This window comes from Syngnathus leptorhynchus, chromosome 4 (assembly GCF_054491065.1).
Source record: "Syngnathus leptorhynchus isolate UIUO chromosome 4, UIUO_Slep, whole genome shotgun sequence".
In the NCBI taxonomy this organism is placed as follows: Eukaryota; Metazoa; Chordata; class Actinopteri; order Syngnathiformes; family Syngnathidae; genus Syngnathus; species Syngnathus leptorhynchus.
Window position 1 is genome coordinate 2,330,574 of NC_141198.1, and position 16,834 is coordinate 2,347,407.

Sequence of the window (16,834 nt, forward strand, 5' to 3'; positions counted from 1 at the left end):
TGCAGGAAAATATTAAATATGTCCGCGAAGACATCCATCAGCTCCTCAGTGCAGTCCTTCAGCGCCCGTCCCGGGATGTTGTCCGGGCCTGCCGCCTTACGGGTGTTGATAGCAGCAAGTGTCCTCCTCACGCTAACGGCAGAGAGGCACAGAGGCTGCTCGTACGGATGGGGAAGGGTCTTCAGCGGGCAAGTGGTGTTCTATGCGTCGAAGCGAGCAAAGAAGCAGTTCAGTTCGTTGAGCAGAGGGACGTCGCCCTCACATCTCTGCGGCGCAGGCTTGTAGTCCGTGATGGTCTGAATGCCTCGCCACAGGCCCCGAGCATCCCCGCTGTCCTTGAAGTGGGCAGTAATCTCGGAAGAGAACGCCTTTTTTGCATCTTTGATGCCCCGGGACAGTTTCGCCCTAGCTGATCTCACGCCCGCTTCATCCCCAGCCCTGTAGGCTCTGTCTCTGGCCTTCAGCAGCCCGAGGACAGCCCCTGTCAGTCATGGCTTCCACTTAGCCCGAGTGACGACGTACTTAGTGAGGGTCACATCATCAATGCACTTAGCGATGTAAGAGGTCACAGAGTCAGCATACTCCTCAATGTCTGTCCGATTGTCGCAAGTGGCTGCCTGCTTATACATTTCCCAGTCTGTAGTGCCAAAGCAGTCCCGAAAAGCATCAGAGGCCCCCTCAGGCCACACCCTAACTCGTTTGCGAACCGGCCTAGAAGTTCTCACTCTCTGTCTGTACGCGGGGGTAAGCAGAACGGTGACGTGATCAGAAAGTCCGATGTTGGGGAGGGGGGTGGCCTTGAAAGCTCCTTAATGTGCAGTGTAGACCAAGTCCAGGAAGCTGCCACCACGCGTTGGAAAAGTAACATGCTGGTGAAGCTTTGGAAAGACAGACTTCAGGTCAGCATGATTAAAATCACCAGCGAAGATGATGAGACCGTCAGGGTGCGCCGTCTGCTGATCACTGACAGCCTGATACAGTTCATTAAGGGCCGTGATCCTGTCACTTCCAACGTTGGAAGGCGGGATGTAGACCGTGACAAGCAGAATCGCAGTAAACTCCCTTGGTAGTAGAAAGGACGGCACTTAACGATCACAAACTATGCCAGTGGCGAGCAGTGTCTGCATACAACTACAGAGTCCCGGCCCCATTCGGCGCGGATGTGGACACATATACCTCCTCCACGCGATTTTCTTCCTTTTTCAATGGCCCGGTCCGCTCGATAGCACGCTAGCCGCTCCAGTTGCACAGCAGAGTCTGGAATGTTGCCATTCAGCCAAGTTTCAGTGAACACGAGCACACAGCCCGGTTCGTGGAGGAGTGTGATTCCCCTGTAATTGGAACACACCCTCCGGTCCCCCTTCTTAAAGAGGGGAACCACCACCCCAGTCTGCCAATCCAGAGGCACCATCCCCGATGTCCACGCAATGCTCTAGAGGCTTGTCAGCCATGACAGCCCCACAACATCCAGAGCCTTTAAGAACTTCGGGCGGATCTCATCCACCCCCGGGGCCCTCCCACCGAGGAGTTTTTTAACTACTTCAGTGACTTAGACCCCAGAGATTGGAGAGTCCACCTCAGAGTCTCCAGGCCCTGCTTCCACAATGGAAGGCATGTCGGTGGAATTGAGGAGGTCTTTGAAGTATTCTCCCCACCGACTCACGACGTCCCGAGTCGAGGTCAGCAGCACACCATCTCCTCTGTAAACAGTGTTGACTGCGCACTGGTTTCCGGAAGTCATTCTCCATGGCCTCGCCAAACTCCTCCCACAGCCGGGTTTTTGTTTCAGCCACCGTCGAAGCCGCGTTCCGCTTGGCCATCCGGTACCTGTCAGCTGCCTCTAGAGTCCTGCAGGCCAAAACGGCCCGATAGGACTCCTTTTTCAGCTTGACGTCATCCCTTATCGGCGGTGTCCACCAGCGGGTTCAGAGATTGCCGCCACGACAGGCCCCAACAACCTTACGGCCACAGCTTCGGTCGGCTGTCTCAACAATGGAGGGGCGGAACATGGTCCACTCAGACTCAATGTCCCCTGCCTCCCCCGGGACGTGGGAAAAGCTCTGCCAGAGGTGGGAGTCGAAGCTCTTCCTAACAGGGGATTCTGCCAGACGTTCCCAGCAGACCCTCACAGAGCGTTTGGGCCTGCCAGGGTGACCGGCATCTTCCCCCACCATCTGAGCCAACCCACCACCAGGTGGTGATCGGTTGATAGCTCCGCCCTTCACTTCACCCGAGTGTCCAAAACATGCGGCCGCAAATCCGATGACACGACAAATACATCATATGGAAATCAAAAAGTGGATGCCCAGGCCAAAGCCAAGAGCTGTCGGAGGTGCCTTCGATTGTCCTGGCAGTGTCCTCCAGGAGGATATTCCACTGCAGTTTCCTCATGCTGAATTGGTCCACGAGAATCTAGATAGCCATTGTCAGCATGGGTGTCACCTAACCACCTCCCCAGCCGGGGAGGGGTGGGGGGAGTGGGGTCGGGGAGAGGTTAATTAAAGGCCACATCATAGAAATACGTCTTTAAACGTGTCTTAAATGTTTCTACTGAGGTAGCAGTTCTAATATCCATCGGCAGGGCATTCCAGAGCTCTGGAGCCCGAATGAAAAATGCTCTAGCCCCTGCAGACATTTTCTCGGCCCTAGGTGTCACTAAAAAACTAGCGTTTTGCGAACGAAGGTTACGAGACGGAACATAAGGAACAACTAAGTCGACGAGATATGAAGGCGCTAAGCCATGCAATGATTTATAGGTTAACAGAAGAACTTTGAAGTCACATCTTAAATGGACCGGGAGCCAATGTAAATTGGCTAATATTGGGGTAATGTGATCAAATTTTCTTGTCCGTGAGAGCAGCCTTGCAGCAGCATTTTGTACTAACTGTAGACTTTTGATGCTGGACTTGGGAAGACCAGAGAATAATGCATTACAGTAGTCCAGGCGCGACGTGATAAATGCATGTATAATAATTTCGGCATCACTGGTTGAGAGGATTGGGCGAATCTTAGCAATATTACGAAGGTGAAAAAATGCTATTCTGGTTATATTTTTAATATGCTTTTGAAAGGAGAGCGTTTGGTCAAATACTACCCCGAGATTAGTTACAGTATCACTCTGAGTGATAGTACGGCTATCTAGAGTTATAGCGGTTTCCTTAAATAAATGTTGATAACAAGCTGGACCAATTATCAACATCTCAGTTTTATCTGGGTTCAGACGAAGGAAGTTGAGAGACATCCATTGCTTGATCTCTGCAAGGCATGCCTCAAGATTACAACAGTCCCGCGGATCTGTCATTGATAATGGCATATATAATTGGGTGTCATCCGCATAACATTGAAAACTAATATTATATTTACGTATTATGTTCCCAAGCGGAGTCATATAAATATTAAATAGAATTGGTCCTAGTACCGATCCCTGTGGGACACCACACGTAACTTTATAGAGCTCAGAGGACGCATTGCCATGGACCACTCGGTGCGTCCTGTCTGATAGATACGAATGAAACCAGTCTAGTGCTGACCCCAAAATACCAACACAACCTTTAAGACGCTCTAATAAAATGTTAAAGTCAACAGTGTCAAAGGCAGCACTAAGATCTAGTAGTAACAATACCGATGAAGTATTTGAATCCATAGCTAAGAGGAGATCATTAGTCACTTTAGCAAGTGCTGTCTCAGTGCAATGATTAGCTCTAAACCCAGACTGAAAAGATTCATATCGATTATTAGCGACCATGTAATCAATAAGCTGCTGCGCTACTACTTTTTCAAGCAGTTTTGCTATGAATGGGAGATATGAAACTGGCCTATAGTTACCGAGACAGTCCGGGTCAAGATTTGATCGCTTAAGTAGCGGTTTAATGATAGCGGTTTTAAAGGCTGTAGGCACTATCCCAGAGGAGATAGACAGATTAATTATATTTAGAACGGACGGTCCTAAGATTTGAAATAATTCTTTAAGTAGTTTGGTTGGAAGCGGGTCAAGTAAACATGTTGTTTGTTTAGCCGCACTAACTAATTGTGTAAGCCTTTCGAGGGACACGCTTTTAAAATTTGAAAGGGTTATCGCATGATCATCAGCGCCGGTAATCGGCGGTCCCGACTGAGTGATCGGAATGGTCATCTTGATCTCATCCCTAATGGATTCAATCTTCCGAGCAAAAAATTTCATGAACTCGTCAGCCGAGTGAAAGGAGCTATCGGGGGTTGGCTGGCGTATTGTTAGCGTGTCTTTTCTCCAGTAAAAACAAAAACATCTGGGGAGGGTTCCTGATTAAATGATTGAATAATCAATCGATTCGGATAATCAATCCTAAAACGATTTCTTTGTGACAGCCCTACCAAACGTTTTACTTGAAAGTCTTCTTTCTTCTTTATTATTGTCTTCTATCACTTCCTATATACTCAAATGTTTTTTCTACCCAGGAACTTGACGAGATTCGCAAATCTGGAATGAAAAATTTCAGAAACATTCAAGTTGAGGAATCAAACCTGTTGTCATGGCAAGGGCTCATTGTTCCTGTAAGCAACTTTTTTTTTTCAATCTGTGACTGTAACTGCATCTTTGGAACCTCACTTTTATCAATTTCCTCTTTCTATGTAGGACAACCCTCCCTATGACAAAGGCGCATTCAGGATTGAGATTATTTTCCCTACTGAGTACCCTTTCAAGCCTCCCAAGATCACCTTCAAAACAAAGATCTATCACCCCAACATTGATGAGAAGGGGCAGGTGTGTTTGCCTGTTATCAGTGCAGAGAACTGGAAGCCAGCCACCAGGACTGACCAAGGTGGGTTTGTTGTGTTTGTTTGTGGAAGAATAAATGCCCTTTAGTTTTGATGCTTCACTTAGATAGATGGATGAAAGAATGGATTGTTATTGTCATTAAATATTGCAAGATCTTGGAAAGAGAGACACTAGGGAAGAGTAGGAGGAAAAAAGAGGGCCTGGTTACTCCTTGGTGGAGGATAATTTGATTCCAGAACAAAACACCTCATCATAAACACCATACATTAAAGGACAAGTCCAACAAATCTCAAGACTTTACATAGAGTGAAGTAGCAAGCCTGGAATGGGGTAGATGGGGAGCGTGAGAAGAACTGACCAGCAGCTGAGTCCATGCGAGTGCACCCGGAGCACAGATATTGTTTTCGGGAAGAATCCAGGAGTCCAACAAAGGCGGTGATGAAGAGTCTTTGTGTTTTATCATGTGCGTGCGCGCACCTTCATGTGTGCCTCCGTGTGTACCTCCGTGTGTGTGTGTATCAGTGTCCACGGCTTATTTGCCAGTCTTAACGTCTCAATGGAGATGTCCTTGGTATACCAGTCTTAGACCCGAGAAAGGGAGGGGTTTAAGGGGTTATACAGATACTATTCTTCATCCAGGGTATAGGGCCAGTTAACAGATGTTTGTTGGGAGCAGGCTGACGAGAATTTGGTTAGACTTGAAAGTCTGTAGCCTGTGACTCACTCTGGCACAATCAGTTTCCCAAATCATCAATCGATCTGTCAAGACGAGACTCTAACATCTTCAAGGTTGATTCCATTTTGGAAAAGAGCCCTAAAAATCGCATCCACTCAATCATCAAATGAGTTGGAGTGCTCCTCACAATCCAGAAGAACTGCCATCTTGTTCCATTCCAACGAAGCTGCTCCAGTCGGCTGAATTTTGTGATGGATCAAGAAACTGCCTACTCAAAACAGCAGGCAGTTTGTTATCAGAAGTCTGACAATATGTACTTCCTCTACATCCTCTATGGACAGTATTCATAGGCACACCATCTGCCACTTCCAGGAATTTAAGGTGTACCCAGCAGCAAATGTCCCAGAGGGGCAAGAAGTGTCCCCATTGCCTGCAGCTTTCGTTGAAAGTTTTTTTTGTTGATGGAGTCAAGAGTCCATCTGACTAATTACCTGGTTAGATTCTGGAAGAAAAATACAGCAGGATAGAATATGTTGAAACAGAGACACAGATCAACTCGACAAATAGGGATAATGGGGTGGAAGGGAGCAGAACGAGAGTAATGCGGCTGCCTTCGGTCAGAGCCAAGCAGAAAAAAAACTAATGTTGGACCAAGTACTGGTACCAGTATCACACCGTGAATTTTTGTTGGCAAAAATCTTACCAAATATTCGTACTTCTGTGGGAATAAATGAATAAATAAACAAAGGTTTTTCAATTCTGTGTTAACTTCTAAAATACAAAATAAAGACAAAATAGCTGGCTCCACCCTGTAAGAGAGCGTGTTCTGTCCCCCAGCAGCAGACGAGCACAACGGAACATGAAATTCCCCACCTGGATGTTGACCTGTTAAACCTGAACTTCATACCACTTTTAAAAAATTACACAACTAAACCAATGGACGACACTACCAATCTCAATTATACGACGCACTACCACAGTTAAAACGATACTGCCAATACCTGACTGTTTACAACGATTCCCATCCAACTTACATTAAAATTGTTTATCACACTGGACTCGACAATAACATCATTCTACTGGAAAAACAAAACTTTGAGGGTAAAACTAACTACAATATAATAATCAAAAACACAAGGTCAAAAGCTCAAATTTCTATCATTACTACTGAGCCAGTTAGTTACAATACCTTGTCAATTAGATCCATTCAACCCAAAACTATCACCCCTGGTGAGACATCGAGCAGACTGCCAAGACATCAATAAAAAAAACCTTTCATTTCTCTCCTACAATCAGAAAACATAACTGTTTAAAAACCACATGATCGCAGGATTTAAGATTGTGGCTGGTCTTTTTTGCGGAAATGGGATTGTAGTTCAAACATGGACAATTTTTGCGAAGAATACGTCCATAAACAATGTGTGGTCAGTGAGTATTTCATTTATTGATGATTTCGACGTTTGATTTTGATTTTTTAGAATACTATTTAGAAGTTTTCTTCGGAAAAATCATGACTTCATCAAACACCGATCCATGAAAATATTTTCTGACAATAATCCGGTCCGTGGTGGTGAAAAGTTTGGGGACCAATTCTTTACACTTCAGATGACCACCCGTACGCACTTGGCTCTGCCCACCAGTTCAGCCCATGCCGGTTCCTTCACCAGAATATCACCCACAGTCTGCAAAATGTAGAAGAACTGAAGAATCACAAATTAAAAACAAATCAAAATCGTTTGTGGTTCTAACTATCGCCAAGACAACTGCTCAACTGGAAAAACTGAAAAAATATTTCAGATGGCAGGTGGCAGGATTTCTATACACAACACAGAAATGGACCAGCAGTCAGCAACCAAAAAGAATCAATTACAAGATTTTAACATCTCCACAATTCTTACTGCCATTGCATAAATACATATGGGCTTGTTTATGGTCAGGAGAAGGGATATCAAAAAAAAAAAAAAAAAAAAAAATGGGGGAGGGCGGTTTAAATTGAAACGCTGTAGAAATCCTTACTGAAACTTGCATAACAAAAACATCATGAACAAACTGCCAAATTACAATTTATCTTCATTTTGGATATTGTTGTTAGTCTTTTATTATAAATATCACTAATACCATCGTTATTATATATTTGATTCCTCCCCACTTTTTTCTCTGGTGGATAAACCCTTTTTCATCTTTTTTTGCTCATTTTACTATTCATCTCCTTTTGTTGATCTGTGTTTTTCTATTTTTATGGTATTATTATTTGGCTGGTTGTATATAGGCGAATAAAGAATATAGTGGCAGGCATAAAATAAACATACCCGTAAAAGTCACTGAGACGCGGCAGTAACGCAACAGTAATACGGTAGCACAGCATTAACAGGGCTGGTTAAAAAAAACACACCAGTAAAAGTCACTGAGAGCCGTCCTCATCTTGCTCCTGTGCACTGAAACAATCGAAGTCTTCCTCCTCTGTGTCTGATGGGAATGGCATCAGATATATTTACACTTTCTCAGTCTCTCTTTCGTTGTAGCTTTTATGCATTTCTTCTTACATTTTCCGTGATAAGGGTCTGTTCATGCTAATTTTATTCATGCACAAAGCACTAAGTTACATTAAACTAGCGAGCTACATGTATGGCTTCAAAGTAGATGTGACCGGGAATTAAATTAAGAAAAGGGTGACGCAACAAGAAGTCATCCACAATAGCCCAGTGCCCTCTAGTGACTTGAGTCAAAGTCTTAGTCTGCTTTGTCAATTTCTTCACGTTAAGACACACGAAGAGATTGAAATTACGTTTCCCACCGTCCCACGGTGACTAGACACATTACACAACACATACAGCAAATAGCACAAAGAGTAAAAACGAAGACAAGAGCGATGAATAAGTAACAAGCAAATAACCCAATAAATAAACAATAAATAAATAAATAGACAAATAAGAGGAGCAAAATGGACCAAGCGTGCATACAGCAGACAGCCAGAAGGTAGCGCAAAAGAACAGGGCGTCATGTAGCAGAGGGGGGGGGGGGGGAGAATTCAGGATCCGGACAGCTTGGAGCACGAAGCTGTCTCTGAGTCTGGTGGTGCGGGAGCGCAGGCATCCGTATCTCTTCCCAGAGGGCAGAAGCTCAAACAAAGAGTGAGCGGGGTGACTCACATCACACACAATCGCAGTCGCCTTGCGGGTGAGACGGGAGGTGTAAATGTCCTTCAGGGAGGGGAGTGAAGCACCAAAAATCCTATCGGCTGTGTTCACTATGCGCTGCAGGGCCTTCATGTTGTATTCAGTGCAGCCACCACCCCACACAGTGATACAACTGGAGAGGACGCTCTCAATGGTGCCACGGTAGAATGTGGTCATGACGGCAGGAAGAGCACTTGCTCGCCTGAGTTTCTGCAGTGCATGAGCGGCTCTAGCTCCTTAGTTTAGAGCCAAATCGACTGCCTTAAACTTAGAATGCATCATATGCATTTCTTTTGTCCCCCATAATGAGGGTTTGTTTTAATAAGCTTCTTTTCTTCATTAATGTCCGTTTTGATCTGGTTCTGTCTCTTTTGTGTCAATTATACGGCACTATTTGCCTGGTGGACAGGCATGTGATCAACACACCACTCTTCTTAGTGACCGTATCCCTGTGCCCAGCAAAGCGGTGCTGCACAACAGTGGTCCACAGCCTTTTATGAGTGTATAAGTGTATTAGTCTTCACAAAAATCACAAAAGAAACATATATACGCTGTACCGGCCGACAAGCCACAGGGTTCAAAGGTTGTGCAAAAAGTAGCAGCTTATAATCCAGAAAATACGGTACTCAAAATACACCCACAAGAATTGAAAACAGAGTGCACAGCTCTGAAATCAGCAGAAAGACTGACACTAATGCTATGAAAACGAGTGAATCATAGACATGCAACAATATGAAAGCGAAATACAGTTTATTTTTGTGTCATCTCAAGTTTACCGGTTTACTGTGTCCATCGTTTCCATAGATTGAAGGAGCTGGACCACCAACGAAACAAAGTCTTTTGGTAAATCCTACTGACAAAAGATTTCAGAAACATTCGTTCTTGAACAAGCAGGACTCCCCACAGAAGTGGGAACACTGCTTGTAAAATGAATTTCACCAGGCACTTGTTTGAGGTTTTGATGCTGGGGGATGGTGCAATGAGTTGTGTGGATTGATGCATCCAACAACGGAACATTTTGATCTCTCCACTTAGGCATCCTTGAGTTGTTTGCACGACAAAAGTCTCTCCGAGTAATAAAGATGACGGATTTGCGAAATTGTTTGGTAGTCCCGCCCCAACGGATGTGATGTACGTAATAGATAAAAATATGCAATAGAAAACCTCTGGATCATGAATGGGAGAAGTTCATGTTGTCTGATGACACAAAAATAGAACTTTTTGGTATAAACTCCACTCGTTGTGTTTGGAAGAAGAAGAATGATGAGTACAACCCCAAGAACACCATCCCAACTGTGAAGCATGGCGGTGGAAACATCATTCTTTGGGATGCTTTTCTGCAAAGGGAACAGGACGACTTCACCGTATTCAGGGTAGGATGGATGGGGCCATGTATTGTGAGATCTTGGCCAGCAACCTCCTTCCCTCAGTGAGAGCATTGAAGATGGGTCACGGCTGGGTCGTCCATTATGACAACGACCCAAAACACAGGCAGGGCAACTAAGGAGTCTTTGGAGGGAGCTTAAAGTCCGTGACGTCCAGCCCCGTAACCTAAAGGCTCTGGATGAGATCTGTATAGAGGAGTGGGCCAAAATCCCTGCTGCAGTGTGTGCAAACCTGGTCAAGAACTACAGGAAACGTCTGATCTCTGTAATTGCAAACAAAGGTTTCTGCACGAAATATTAAGTTCTGTTTTTCTGATATATCAAATACTTATTTCATGCAATAAAATGGAAATTAATTATTTAAAAATCATACAATGTGATTGGATTTTTGTTTTAGATTTCATCACCCACAGTTGGAGTACCTATGATAGAAATGACAGACTTCTACAGGGTGCGGCAAAATAAGAATGAAAATGTGTAGGTTTAGCCCTCCGTGAGTCGTCACCTTATCGTTGTGGAGGGGTTTGCGTGCCCCTATGATCCTAGGAGCCATGTTGTCTGGGGCTTCATGCCCCTGGTAGGGTCACCCATGGCAAAGGGGTCCTAGGTGAAGGGACAGACAAAGCACGGCTCACCAAAGCCCCTTATGATGATAAACAAAAATGGACTCAGTTTTCCCCCGCCCGGACGCGGGTCACCGGGCCCCTCTCTGGATCCAGGCCTGGAGGTGGGGCTCGAAGGTGAGCGCCTGGTGGCCGGGCCTTCGCCGGCCGGGCATATCCCGAAAAGAAAACGTGGGTCACCCTTCCCATGGGCTCACCAACTGTAGGAGGGACCAAAGGGGTCGGGTGCAAAGTGAGCTGGGCGCCGGCCAAAGGCGTGGACCTTGGCGGTCCGATCCCCGGCTGCAGAGGCTGGCTCTAGGAACATGGAATGTCACCTCTTTGGCTGGAAAGGAGCCCGAGCTGGTGTGTGAGGCAGAAAAGTTCCGACTAGACATAGTCGGACTTGTCTCCACACATAGTTTGGTACAGGGTTAGGGTTAATCCTAACCCGGTACAAGCCCTCTCGAGAGGGGCTGAACTCTCTTCCACTCTGGAGTTGCCCACGGTGAGAGGCGTCGAGTATGTGTTGGCATACTTATTGCCCCCCCCGGCTGGGCGGCTGCCATCAATACATGGCCCCATCGTTCTACTGGGTGACTTCAATGCTCACGTGGGCAATGATAGTGAGACCTGGAAGGGCGTGATTGGGAGGAACGGCCCCCCCAGATCTGAACCCGAGCGGTGTTCTATTGTTGGGCTTCTGTGCTCGACACGGATGGAGAGGGGCGGAGCTGTCAACTGATCACCACTTGGTGGTGGATTGGCTCCAATGGTGGGGAAAGATGCCGGTCCGACCTGGCAGGCCCTAACGCTCTGTGAGGGTCTGCTGGGAACGTCTGGCAGAATCCGCTGTTAGGAAGAGCTTCAACTCCCACCTCCGGCAGAGCTTTTCCCACGTCCCGGGGGAGGCGGGGGACATTGAGTCCGAGTGGACCATGTTCGGTGCCTCCATTGTTGAGGCATCCGATTGGACTGTGGCCGTAAGGTTGTTGGTGCCTGTCGTGGCGGCAATCCCCGAACCCGCCGGTGGACACCGGCGGTAAGGGATGCCGTCAAGCTGAAGGAGGAGTCCTATCGGGCCGTATTGTCCTGCGGGACTCCGGAGGCAGCTGACGAGTACCGGCTGGCCAAGCGAAACACGGCTTCGGCAGTTAATGAGGCAAAAACCCATGCGTGGGAGGAGTTTGGCGAGGCCATTGAGAATGACTTCCTGACAGCTTCGAGGAAATTCTGGTCCATCATCCAGCGTCTCAGGAGGGGGAAGCAGTGCACGGTCAACACTGTTTACAGTGGAGATGGTGTGCTGCTGACCTCGACTCGGGACGTCGTGAGTCGGTGGGGGGAACACTTCAAAGACCTCCTCAATTCGACTGACACGCCTTCCATTGTGGAAGCAGGGCCTGGAGACTGAGGCGGACTCTCCAATCTTGAAGGTCGAAGTCACTGAGGTAGTTAAAAAACTCCTCGGTGGCAAGGCCCCGGGGGTGGATTAGATCCGCCCGGAGTTCTTAAAGGCTCTGGATGTTGTGGGGCTGTCCTGGCTGACACGCCTCTACAGCATTGCGTGGACATCGGGGACGGTGCCTCTGGATTGGCAGACTGGGGATGTGGTTCCCCTCTTTAAGAAGGGGGACCGAAGGGTGTGTTCCAATTACAGGGGAATGCCCTCTCCGGATCGAGGATGAAATCCTGCCCCAAGTGGAGGATTTTAAGTATCTTGGGGTCTTGTCCACGAGTGAGGGCAGGATGGAGCGCGAGATCGACAGGCGGATCGGTGTAGCGTCGGCAGTAATGCGGACTCTGTACCGGTCCGTCGTGGTGAAAAAGCTGAGCCAAATGGCAAATCTCTCGATTTACCGGTCAATCTACACTCCTACCCTCACCTATGGTCACGAGCTATGGGTCGTGACCGAAAGAACGAGATCCAGGATACAAGCGGCCGAAATGAGTTTCCTCCGCGGGGTGTCCGGGCTCTCCCTTAGAGATCGGGTGAGAAGCTCGGTCATCCGGGAGAGACTTGGAGTAGAGCCGCTGCTCCTCCACGTTGAGAGGAGCCAGATGAGGTCGTCTCTCGGCTGGCCTGGTAACGCCTTGGGATCCCCCGGGATGAGCTGGATGAAGTGGCTGGGGAGAAGGAAGTCGTGGAGTCCCGCCTAAAGCTGCTGCCCCCGCGACCCGACCCCGGATAAGCGGAAGAAGATGGATGGTTGGATGGATTTGTAGGTATAATAAAATGCTAAGAAATATAAGGTTTATTTTATTTTCCAAAAGTACATATAATACAATTTTTTGGTTTAATTTCATTTTAGTTTTGTTTTTGTATCATGTTATTTCGGTCTTACCGCTGCCACATTTTCTGGAGTTCTGGCGGTGTGAGATCGGCCGGTTGATTTTTGTTTAAATGCTGATCCACTGACTCTGAAGTTAGTAACGCTCACCGGTTTAGGTGAGCGTCACGCTTTCATTGTGGAAACATTTATCAAAAACGAATCTGTAACTGCAATACAAAGAGCGTTCCGTTTGCGCATCAGACAAAGTCAAAGTCCGCTTTATTGTCAATTTCTTCACATGCCAGGCACACAAAGAGATCGAAATTACGTTTCCCACCGTCCCACGGTGACTAGACAGTACACAACACTCACATCAAATAGCACAAAGAGTAAAAACGAACAGACAAGAGCAACGAATAAGTAATGAGCAAATAACCCAAATAATAAACAATAAATAAATAAATAGACAAATAAGAGCAAGCGCGCTAACAGCAGACAGCCAGATCATAGCGCAAAAGAACAGGACGTCATGTAGCGGAGGGGGGAGGGAATTCAGGATCCGGACAGCTTGGAGCACGAAGCTGTCTCTGAGTCTGGTGGTGCGGGAGCGCAGGCATCTGTATCTCTTTCTAGAGGGCAGAAGTACAAACAAAGAATGAGCGGGGTGACTCTCATCACACACAATCGCAGCCGCTTTGCGGGTGAGACGGGAGGCGTAAACTTCCTTCAGGGAGGGGAGTGGAGCCCCTATGATTTTACTCGCAGTGGTCACTATGCGCTGCAGGGCCTTCATGTTGTACTCAGGGCAGCCACCACCCCACACAGCGATGCAGCTGGAGAGGACGCTCTCAATGGTGCCACGGTAGAATGTGGTCATGACGGCGGGAGGAGCACTTGCCCGCCTGAGTTTCCGCAAAAAGTACAGGCGGCGCTGAGCCTTCTTCGCCAGTGACGCAGTGTTGGTGGTCCAGGAGAGGTCCTCACTGATGTGCACCCCCAGGAATCTGGTGCTACTCACTCTCTCCACCACAGCTCCGTCGACGGTCAGCGGCAGGTGGTGGGCATGACCCTTCCGGAAGTCAATGATAATCTCCTTGGTCTTGTTGACGTTCAGCAGAAGGTTGTTGTCCCTGCACCAAGCGGCCAAAAGGTCGACCTCCGATCTGTAGTGAGTCTCGTCGCCACCGGTGATCAGACCCACCACAGTCGTGTCGTCGGCATATTTCAGCACGTGGTTGCTGCTGTAGGTCGCAGTGCAGTCATGCGTTAGCAGGGTGAAGAGCAGCGGACTGAGCACGCAGCCTTGGGGGGCCCCCGTGCTCAGCGTGATGCTGCCGGAGATATTGTCGCCAACACGTACTACCTGAGGCCTCTAACAGAGAAAGTCCAGTAGCCAGTTGCAAAGGGAGGTACTGAGGCCCAGCTTGTCAAGTTTGCAAATGAGACGCTGTGGAACAATGGTGTTGAATGCAGAAGTGAAGTCCACAAACAGCAATCTCACATACTAGTCCCTGTTCTCCAGGTGGGTGAGGGCAGAGTGGAGGGCAGAGCAGATGGCATCCTCAGAGGACCGATTGGGTCGGAAGGCAAACTGGAAGGGGTCCACGGTGGGGGGAAGAACAGATCTGACGTGCGCCAAGACAAGCCTCTCAAAGCACCATGACAATGGGGGTCAGTGCCACAGGGCGGTAGTCATTGAAGCAGGAGGGAGCAGGATTTTTCGGCACAGGTATGATGGTGGCAGCCTTGAAGCAAGACGGGACGACGGCCTGCCGCAGGGAAATGTTAAAGATGTCCGTGAAGACATCCATCAGCTCCTCAGCGCAGTTCTTCAGCGCCCGTCCCGGGATGTTGTCCGGGCCCACCGCCTTACGGGTGTTGATAGCAGCAAGCGTCCTCCTCACGCTAACGGCAGAGTAACGCGTTGGAAAAGTAACATGCTGGTGAAGCTTTGGAAAGACAGACTTCAGGTCAGCATGATTAAAATCACCAGCGAAGATGATGAGACCGTCAGGGTGCGCCTGATACAGGTCATTAAGGGCCGTGATCCTGTCACTACCAACGTTGGAAGGCGCGATGTAGACCGCGACAAGCAGAATCGCAGTAAACTCCCTTGGTAGGTAAAAAGGACGGCACTTAACGATCACAAACTCCGCCAATGGCGAGCAGTGCCTGCATACCACTACAGAGTCCCGGCACAATTCGTCGCGGATGTAGACACATAAACCTCCTCCACGCGATTTCCCTCCTTCAATTGCCCGGTCCGCTCGAAAGCACGCCAGCCGCTCCAGTTGCACAGCAGAGTCCGGAATGTTGACATTCAGCCAAGTTTCAGTGAACACGAGCACGCAGCAGTTGCTCACTGCCCGGTTCGTGGATCTCAGCAGACAAATGTAATCCATCTTGTTGTCCAGCGACCGGACATTCGCCAGAAGAATGGAAGGCACGGCCGGGCGAGTTGGGTTCGCCGCTAGCTTGGCCCGGACGCCTCCGCGCTTCCCCCTCTTCTGCCTCCTCGCACACCGCTTCCGACGCTGCTTGTCCGGGGAAGGAGCAGCAGACGAGTCCGGCGATGAGTCAGGCCGGAGCAGTCCCAGTGACTTTAATGTCCCCGTATCAAAGTCCGAAACGCCGCAAAACTCGCTTTTGCCGATGTCGAGCAGAACCTGCCTGCTGTACTTGTAGCGCAACGTGGTACGATCAGACAAACACATAAAACTGTCTGACAAACACTTATCAAATGAACAAAACACCGATCGGTTGGGACAGAGAGAGGTAGACATGATCCCGTACCTGCTCAAAACACAATATTGTTATGGGTTACTAACTTCAGAGTCAGTGGATCAGCATTGAAACAAAAATCAAAATTCATGTTAGCAACTGAAATGAAACAAAATAACATTATTCAAAAATGAAACGGAAATAAAATGAAACAAAATGGCATTATATGTGCCTTTCGAAAATAAAAAAAACTTTTTTGTTTCTTTGATTTATTTGCATTTTATTAAATCTACAAATGTGTCAGATCATTTTGCTGGACCCTGTACATGCTTTGCAAACCTGAAAATTCAGCAGAGTATCAAATACTTGTTTTCCCCACTGTAGAATATGTATAGAGGGGAATGATTCTCTGCAATCTTGGAGACTACAAGTGCACAATAAAATGAATACAAAAGCAAAAAAAAACGTGGAGTGTGCCTGTCCGTGTGTGTGCGTGCTCACGTGCGTGCTCACGTGTGTGTGTTTAAATTAAAGTCAGTGACCTCTTTTTCAAAGCGGTTGATTGTACTGGAGGCTGTAGAATTCCGCCACCATTAAAGGACACTTATCATGAAAAATTGACTGTTTTAGCTCTATTAATAATTTTCATGTGTATCTGGAGTACCCAGGAGTGTAGAAAAATAATATATCCCACCAGGTGCTGCAGAAATACAGTTCTGATCGTTTTGGGCAGTTATTTTTTACTCTGTCATCCCCATACTGGACCTCGTTGCTGTTTTTTGGGTTTGTGATGATCTGAACTTAAACACGGACTTTCCGTCCGTAGTGACAAAGAGATGACAACAGTTGTAAATGCCTACAGTGCTAAAGATTTTTTTTCTTGGTTTGAGTGGTCATCCTTGGAAAGGGACAGAGAGCACACCCTCTATATATATATATATATATATATATATAAACTTTATTCTGTAACTCTCGTTATTCTCTAACTCTTTTCTAATCACATCTAACTGCAGCCTGTGTTTTTAGTTTTAGTTTTTGGAGACAATTTTTAACTTTTACAAGGAGAAAAGCTGCGATTTTTACCATCTTGGGCCACACCACTGCTTGGACTTGGACTCATTCCTCAGTTTATCAACTATCTTCGCTCCCTAAATCTCCGGCTGATTAAACTAAAGGTATGGCTTCGTGCACCACTTTCACCCTTCTTATACCCTTGCTTTCCCCATTAGAGGGACCTGTAGGTCA

At 47.4% G+C, this 16,834-nt stretch overlaps 1 protein-coding gene across 5 annotated transcripts in view; it reads left to right on the forward strand.

Annotated features, from left to right (window-relative positions):
- Positions 1-16,834, forward strand: part of ube2l3b (ubiquitin-conjugating enzyme E2L 3b) — a 54,623-nt gene that overhangs the window by 10,944 nt on the left and 26,845 nt on the right. For 4 of the 5 annotated variants that reach the window (XR_015065915.1, XM_085910560.1, XM_085910558.1 and 1 more), the window contains exons 2-3: positions 4,435-4,530; positions 4,613-4,799. Coding sequence is in view for 3 of the 5 variants with exons in the window: in XM_085910560.1 (XP_085766686.1) it covers positions 4,435-4,530; positions 4,613-4,799 (283 nt within the window). In the remaining 2 variants the exon portion in view is untranslated. Of the gene's footprint in view, positions 1-4,434; positions 4,531-4,612; positions 4,800-16,651; positions 16,765-16,834 lie in introns of all 5 variants that reach the window. The other variant, XR_015065914.1, reaches the window with a different exon arrangement.